The sequence below is a fragment of the Rhinolophus sinicus genome, chromosome 16, assembly GCF_057876585.1.
Source record: "Rhinolophus sinicus isolate RSI-liver-muscle chromosome 16, RSI-T2T, whole genome shotgun sequence".
NCBI lineage: Eukaryota > Metazoa > Chordata > Mammalia > Chiroptera > Rhinolophidae > Rhinolophus > Rhinolophus sinicus.
The window spans coordinates 30,334,101-30,342,662 of NC_142516.1; the positions used below are offsets into that span (position 1 = coordinate 30,334,101).

General features: G+C 52.1%; 1 protein-coding gene across 2 annotated transcripts in view; it reads left to right on the forward strand.

Moving 5' to 3' along the window:
• Nucleotides 1-3,092, forward strand: part of SHB (SH2 domain containing adaptor protein B) — a 131,370-nt gene extending 128,278 nt beyond the window's left edge. For both annotated transcript variants that reach the window (XM_019729169.3, XM_019729168.3), the window contains one exon: nucleotides 2,240-3,092. In XM_019729169.3, coding sequence (XP_019584728.1) covers nucleotides 2,240-2,423 — 184 coding nt within the window. In that variant the 3' untranslated portion in view covers nucleotides 2,424-3,092. The remainder of the gene's footprint in view (nucleotides 1-2,239) is intronic.
• Nucleotides 3,093-8,562: the final 5,470 nt, after the last annotated feature.

Sequence of the window (8,562 nt, forward strand, 5' to 3'; positions counted from 1 at the left end):
CTTACACACCCTACGCTGTGTGCCCCCAGCCTAGATCGGTGAGACTCATTCATAAAGCCTGGTGGCCTGGCACCCCAAAACACGACTCCCCTGTACTCAGGAAAAGGGTGTGGCATTCCTGAGGCCACACCCCTCCCTGCCTGAGCCTGCACTTACCTGCAGCCCCAGCCCCTGCTCTTCCAGGTACCACCCCTTCTCCAGGCAAAGCTGAGCCTGGGGCCTCGGAGAGCACAGAGGTTTTTATTTAACTAGTCCCAGTTTTCTCAGCTGCACAGTTTCAGCGCTTCATTCAAGCAGGTGCAGTACAGCCCTTCCCTGGCCAGCCAAGATCCACGATCTCTCCGGTGTGGTGGGTAGCTGAGTCTTCAGCACACTTTTCACTTAATGCGCACACACCGTTTCCCTTCTAACAGCTTATGCAAGGGCGCCGCCTGCTCAGATGTGTGGAGGCAATTCTCCAATGAAATGACCCTTCACTGAGGAGCAAAACTTGCCACAGGCTCTGTAATTAGAACATTGTCAGCCTTAAAAAATCTTGATTTAAATTTCTGTTCTTTACAGGAATTATTCTCTCTTGAAACATAATTGCTCTCCAAACGATTTCCTTTAAGCCGAGGGTGACATCTCTAAATACATTATTATGAGCAGATGTATTGCTCAGTGCCTGCACTTCATTAAGCATTTGCTCTGCCCGTTTGAAAGTGGTCCCGGAGTCCAAATTGATGCGTTAATAGAGCAGGCGCTGGTAAGCAAGGGGAGCCCAGTCCTGACTGGGAGAGAGGTGTGAGCCCTCCGTGGCAGCCGCTAAAGCTAAGAAAGCAGAAGCTTAGAAAGGCTGTAAACCTGTGTCCACACAGAGCTCTCAGCCTTGCCAGGGTTGGGTCTTGGTCTCCAGGAAGCCAGGTCTCTATTGTAAGTTATCAGTGCCCCAAGAAGGTGGCAGGAGGTCGGAGCCCCGGCTTTCTCACTAAGTGACACACTCAGTAAATTGGACTGTACTTTGGAAACCTCATCATCCACAGGTGTGGCAGCAAAATCATACAGGGCCAGGCTTGGAGCTGAGGGAGCAGGGAAAGGGCAGCCTGGGTACAGGCAGGTTGACAGAGGGGTGGGTGAGGGATCTGATGTGGCCAGAGCCCTGGGTGGATGATGGGAGAGGTCCTCTAGGGCCAGGTGGAAGCAGCATGGCCTGTGCTGTCTGTGAGCTGCACCCCACCCAGCATGCTAGTGCAGCTGGCACTGCAAGGGTCACAGGGCACATGGCTCCGCTCTGATTTCCAAGGAACCCACCTTTTCAGCAGACGCTGGGCATGGTAGACAGACGGCTCTGTTCTGTGGAGATCTGAGAAGAATTGGAAAGATGGATAAGTAATTATAATATAAGAAGGCAAGTGCTGATGGAGGCATGATTCTTCATCACGTGCAGTGCGGTCAGAGGAAGGAAGGAGCTGTGCCTGTGAGAGCCTGAAAGACTGCCTGGCAGAGGAAACACTCAGGCTGGGCCTCAGAGAAGGAGACAGGGCTGCTGAGCAGAGGGAGGTAGAGCGGAGAGTGCCCGGTCAGGGGCAATGCTGAGAAAGACCACACATTCTCCCCGTATTCCATTGGCTAAAATTAGTCATATTGCTACAGGGGCTACAAGGGAGACTGGGAAATGTAGTCCCCCGCTGGGCAGCCCCTTTCCAGTGACAGTTCCATACTATCGAAGCGTGAGTGTCAGTGTTTGGAAAATGGCTCACCTGTCATCCCTGCCACACTGTTTCTTCATCTGTGAGCTGGGAGTGATGACTCCTGCCCTGCCTACCTGTCAGGGCACTGGGGAGTTGTACTTGGCAACTTTCAGGCAAGGCTTAAATATGTCACTGCATGAGTAATAGGAAGAGAGGCCAAGCTCTTGAGGTCGGAAAACTCTCCACAATGCTTGCTGCTGGTTCCTGGTCCGATGCTGGTTCTCAGTGCACCTGCATTTCAGCTGATCCTGGGTCTTGGTTCTGGCTTGGAGAGGTGACACTCGCTGCTGCTTCTGTCCCAGGCAGCAAGGAATCCTTGCACCTTAGCAGGAATTTGGCCTGGTGTAATGAGTATAGATCCACGACATGGCCTTGTTCAGAGCAACATAGAGACACTGCCTCCCTGCTCCTCAGGCTCCCACACCTGTGCCCTCATCCCCAGCAGCATGGCTGTCTCCGTGATCTCTGTCATTCTGCAAATCCTGATAACCTCTGTGTTTTGTTCACAGGAGCAACCAGGGCTTTATGCACATGAAACTGGCCAAAACCAAAGAGAAATACATTCTGGGTCAGAACAGCCCCCCGTTCGACAGTGTCCCAGAAGTCATCCACTACTACACCACCAGAAAGCTGCCCATCAAAGGGGCCGAGCACTTGTCGCTCCTGTACCCTGTGGCTGTGCGGACCCTGTGAGTGACCAGCCTGCCCGGCTCTGGGCCGGGGCCCAGACTTGCAGGAGCCGGATCCCCGCCCCCGAGCCCGGCCGTTGTGGCCAGCTGTCCACTTCGTCTCGTGTGTATGGTACTAGCACACCACTGCATGTCTCTAGAATGCTGTTGCCACCACGGGGGCTGGAGAAGGCCTGGATAAAGACAGAGGGACGGCCACCGTGCCACACCAGTCCCCACCCCCACCCCCTCCTTGAGTTTCTGTGAATTAAAATATTTGCAAATCCAAAGAGATGCCTTCCAGGATGAACAAAGGAGAGCAGCTCCAGTGGGCGGGCAAGGAACTCTCTGGGTTGCAGCTCTTTGTTCTCCAGCTGTCACGAATTCACACCTGTGTGTGGGGCACAGTTTTCCCACCAGGGTTCCACTGGTGCTGGGAGCCAAATGCTGGTGCTCGAGAGCCCAGAAGGCCCCCCGCGAGTCCTGCCTCCCCTCTGGTGCGCATGTGTGCGTCTGAGTGTGTGAGTGTGAGCGCAAACATGAGACAGCATTGTCACACACAGATGTGAGTAAGGCCGCTAATCCACTTCTAGTCACTCAGTGTGATCATTAGATCTTCAAGGAATCATTATGAAGTCAAAAAGAAGATTCAATTATTTATGAATAGGTATGTAAATAAAAGTCATTTAATATATATTTTTATCCCCCCCTTTTCTTTATGTACCACAGAGGGTATCTGAGGCGGGCAGTGCTTACCTGCTGGTGTGTCTCCTCTGGGCATGTGTGATCTGACAAGCCCTGGGGAGGGGGGAAAGCAGAGCCCCCAGCTCAGGGCTGAGGCAGTCGGTGGGGTTTCCTTTGTCCCACGAGTCAACCTTCCAGAAGGTTCAGCAAGACCTTGCTACAGGTTCCAGCAATGAGAGCCTCAAATGTTGACCCAGCAACCAAACTCTCTTCTGCCTGCAGCAGCCCAGTAGCGGCACGTCTGTGTTACCCCCTCGGGTACACAGCACCCAGTAGTCTACAAAGGGCTCTCCTACTTATCTGTTCAGTGCCATCCTGTGAGGCATTTAACATGTGGGGAAAGGGTGGCTCAGAGAGGAAAAGTAACTTACCCAGGGTCACACAGCTCATAAGCAAAGGAGTCTCTGAGTCCAGAGTGGCAGGCTTCATGGCCAGTGCTCTGGCTCTACGTGGCCTGGCTGTCACCCTGCTCCTGGGGGAAGGTAAATCCTCACCCCTCAGGCACATGGAGCCATACTGGTTATCCATACTGCTTCCACTCAGAGGCACACACACACACACTACCTCTGTCTTGCCCCTTCCGTGGCAGGAGCAAGGATTCTTCCCACACATTCAGGACAGACCCTCACAAGGCAGTGAGGTTGTGTTATTCAGTTCTCCTTCCTTTCCTACCCACCCACTACCACACTGGCTAAATGTGGATGGAAGAAATAGAAGAATCCCACCCAGCAGCAAAAAGGTATGGCTTCCGTCTACTAAAAGATATGACCAGGGATCCAGCTACAATACGAGTTTCAAGTGTCGCGCCTTCACCAAGAACACCTCATCCTGCCTGCCCAGCTGGTCTGAATGGAATGGACGTCTGGTGACTGCTGTCCCCAGTACAAGGGGCCGAGTTTGAACATCACCAGCAGGTCTAGACATTTAGCACTCCAGGGCTTCAGAGATGTGTCAGGCTCACTGTTCAGATGCGCGGACAGGCCCAGCAAAGCATGCGGACTTGCTTGTCAAGCTGAGAAGGCAGAGCAGGACGAGAAGGCCTGTTCCTTTAAGTGGCTGCCGTGGATTTCAATGGGTTGTGGCCAAAGCTGTGTCCTTGGCAACCAGTCTTTCTGCCCAGTCCACCTCTTGGGTCATTGTCCCAGGTTCTTGTCCATCAGTCCAGGTGGCCCCCAGCCCCTCACACCTGTGGCTCACAGACCAATCCACCTCGCAATTACTAGGTTGGCTGGGGCCTGTGTCGAGTCTCCAGACTCAGTCTTGACCTTCGCCTGTTTTGCATTCTCGGAAATATCCTTTGAGGCAGGAGAATACCTGGAGTAATTCACACGTTCCTTTTTGGGGGTTTTTGTGAATGAGAAAATGAGTGAGGAGTTGGCACTTTCACCAAACAAGTGCCAAAGGAGGCTGGAGCCCAAGGATCCAGGTAAAGGTTGAGAACGTTGGAGGCGGCCCCTGGAGCAAGGGGCTGGGTGAAGCTTCCTATTAGCTCCTGTTCCACCAGCCCGATTTCTGTAGGGCACTTCTAAGGCTGCAGAGTACAGGAGCCCAGGACCCCTCTCAGGAGACAATCTTTCAGAGCAGATTACTCCTTAGGAAAGGCTCTGTACCTGTGGTCTGAGGAAAAGTGAGGCTGCTTTGCCCTCTGGCCTTGCCCCTGCTCTTTTAAGGGATTCCTGGGCCCTTCCTCCTTCCTCAAGTGTCCCTGGGAGACCCAACCTCCAGCTTCCCTCAGGGACTGAGACCTACAGAGGAGCCAGCTTACAGGACGGGAGCTGCTAAAAGGAATTTTTTTCCTTAATTTTTATGAACCTCTCCCTCTTCTTCCTCTGATTGTGGCTGTTTCCTCTGTCGGCGTGTATTCATGTTTTCTTGGACATCTAACAATTGAAACAGCTTTTCCCTTTCAAAAACACTCATATTTGGGTTACTGGCATCGGTTTGGTTTTTGTTTTGGCTTTTTTTTCATCTGCTACCAATTAATGGGGGGGGGGGGGTCGAGCTGGATTTCTTTGAAGGGAAAAAAGCTCCCTGCCACACATATCTCGCCCTCAGCTTTTGTTTCAAAACACAACCACCTCTAGCCACTAACGGGCCTCGTTGCTCAGAGCCACAGGACTTTCCCCCCACCCCTTTCTTTCCCTTCTTTGCTGGCTTCATTATTGACCATAATGACCGACCACTTCAACGGCTCTGTCCTTGAGCACTGAGGAGTCGGGAGCCTTTTTGGCAGCTCCCCCACAAACAAGATGGCATCCACAGAAAGAAAGGAGTCTTTGTGGAGAGAGACGGCCCACCTGCCTTTCAGTGCGACAGTCCCACTCAGAATAATCACAAATGGTAACATCCTCCCCTGGAGAGAGGCTCACAGAGCAGCCTTTCACAGGAAAGTGGTGGAAAGGCTCTTCTGCAGGAAGGCTGAGCCAATCGGAGCTGAGCTGTGCGATACCTCCCGGGGCATCTCTGGGCTGGTGCCCCTCGATGGCCAGAGTGGGAGTGAATGGCGTTTCATGAACAGGTGGAGTGGTTGGCAGACTCGGCTTCCATTGCAGTCACAGGGCCCAGGGATTCTCATTGTAAGATTTTGAACACCAAGCTTCAGCTGGTGCGCCAACTCGCAGAAGCGGTTGATGTCACTTGACCAAGGAAGGGCGTAGCAGGGACAGACGGCCAGGCTCACCATTTGCTCGCACACCCTAGGGACAGTGCGTGCAGACACGAGGCAGACGGAGTAGGCTGGCATTTGGAATTGGCCCACAGAGGGTCCTGGCTGTACCCAGTAAACTGCCTCATCTGTCTCTTCACCCGTCCAGAATTGGTTACCAGCAAAGACTAAATGGGGCAAGTTGTCCAGAGGGAGCCAGCATGTAGGAGCATCTTCCAGAACCCCCAGAGACCCACTTAGGCACCCTCTGGCATGGATGGCAGCCCTCAGCCTCCCCATGTCCTGTCCTCGGGGCTGTTGCGTCACTGCCAGGAGCCTTGTGCCAGCCACCTCCTGCTAAAAAAGTGTCCTGGAAAGCTCTGATTCTGTGTCATAAACTGAATAATGATGTATATTGGAAGCTTTGAATATACAAGTGTCTTGTTTAAATGCACCGCATTGAGCATGCATGTTTTAATTCTTTAAAATGCAACCGTGTGCCCAGGAATCTAGTTTGATTGCCTTCTGCTTGCAGAGGCTGAGGTTTTGCCATCATCCCTCAAAGGTGTATTGTTACAGGAAAAAAGGAACCTTCCTGCTTCCTAATTAGGAGATAGAGCCCTCATGAGCTCGTTAAATGAAAACAAATTAATCTGTTCAGCAAACATTTGTTGAGAGCCCACTGGTCCTCGGGCCTGCTGGATACAGAGGAGAATGGGACCCAGCCCCTACTCTTAGGAAGTTTCCAGTGTGGGGGAAAAATAAACAGGCAACTATTGGCCATACAGAGTGGGGACCCAGGGTGCTGTGGGGACCCAGAATGAGGGAATTGAATCTGCTTGCAGCTGCCAGGAAACGTTGGGCCTTGAGCCCGAGCGATTCTTGGTCTCCCTGAAGACTGGTTTGTTTTCTGGAGGGTGAATCTTTGAGGAGAGGTGGGCAGGGCGTGACTAGCACACAGTCTCCCATTTTTTGCCCTCACACCATCGTCATGACGTCTTCAGCAACCTGAAGCTGGGAGGACTGAGGCAAGGTGGCCTAGAGGGTCTGCAGCCCAAACCTCCGTCACAGTTTGGCACCTGTGGGTGCACTGGGTCCCCAGGAGTGTTCCCCCAACCCCCACCTCACCCGGGAAGAACTGCCTCTCCTGTCCCTCCCTCCCAAGGACGTGACCCTGTGTCACCCGCAGGCCCCTTTCTCGCCCACGGCCCCCAGGATTCAGGCTTTGGTCTCCTCCCTCCTCTCCCATATTCCAATGACCCAGAATTCTCACCTCAAACTCCCAAACCCCTCGGAGCAAGCCCCTCACTACACACACACACACACACACACACACACGGCCTGCCGTGGGATGCCTGTGTCCAAAGAAAGGCAAAGCCCTGGCATGTTCCTGGGCCCAACCAGCACCAGCGGCCAAGGGCAATGCCCGTGCTCTGTGACCAGGAATTTCCTGAAGAGGAAGGAGAAAAACGTCCCTGGTGCCCACCTCTGACCTCCTGTTTTATGTTCTGGGGAGTTCTTTACTTCTGTTTCAGTTGAATTTAACAAACATGGAGCATGAAACGGGGCCTGGCATGAGCTGGTGACGTGGAGCTGGATACTGAGCACAGGAAACCTCTTCCTCAACCAGAGTTGACAGGCAGGTGGGTGGCCAGATGCCTGCCCCACGGCATCTCTGCACAGAGACCCAGCAGCACCGGAAACTGAGGCTCAGAGGACAGGGTCTGGTTCAAGACCACATGGCACGTCTGCACACGCATGTGGTTTGAGAGCCGCCACCTCAGAGGGTCAGCTTGGCCAGGACAGCTCTAGGAAGGCTGGGGTAGGGGTGGAGATTCTTCTCAGATACAGTTTTGAAGCCAATTCTTTCTCTCTGGTGAGTGGAAGCATCCCAGGGTGGCAGTGACTGGTGTCCCCTCTGGTTTGGAGGGACAATTTTGATGGGGCCGTGGACTGATGGGCAGCAGGACGTTACCAGTGTGGTTCTGGCGCCCTCATGTGGTCCGCCTCAGCATTACATCCAGTCCCAGGGGGAGGGAAAGGCCGCTCCAAGTCAGTTGAGGCCAGGACAGGGAAGAGGCAGGCTATGCAGAGCGGTGGATGATGGGTGCTGAGCTGATGGGTATGGACAGCAGAGAAAGGGACAGACATGACATCTGAGCCAGGCATCACATGCAGGGAGTAGAGGCATCCCAGAGAGGGGAACCAGTATAAGCAAGAGCTGGGAGGCTCCCTCTGAATCCCAGTCCAGTGTTCTCCCAACTGCTTTGTACTCTAAGCCCCCTAATCCATGCATACCGAGAAGGAAGGTCAGGCCAAGTTAGAACCACTCAGTAGAGAACAACTGTATGCCATATTTGTTTTAAATTACTGATTTTCTGATAATAAAATTAATATTTACCTACTGAACTAAATTTGTGTTTCAAGAAAATGTAAAGAAAATTAAAATTACCCTAAACTCAAAGAAAAGCAGTTAACATTCTGAAGTATCTCCTCAGTCTTGTTTTCTAGCATACATATAATTTTTCAGCTTTATAGAGATATAACTAACAAATACCGTTGTGCAAGTTTAAGGCGCACAATGTGATGATTTGATAAACGCATATATTGTGAAATGATTACAATAAGCTTAGTTAACACATCCATCATCTCACATAATTACTTTTTTTTTTAAAGATCTACTCACAATTTTCAAGCATGTACTGCAGTATTGTGAAGGGAACCAAAATGTTGCTACCCTGAAGCTGCTTTCTGGGATATTGATTTTAAGCTGTTT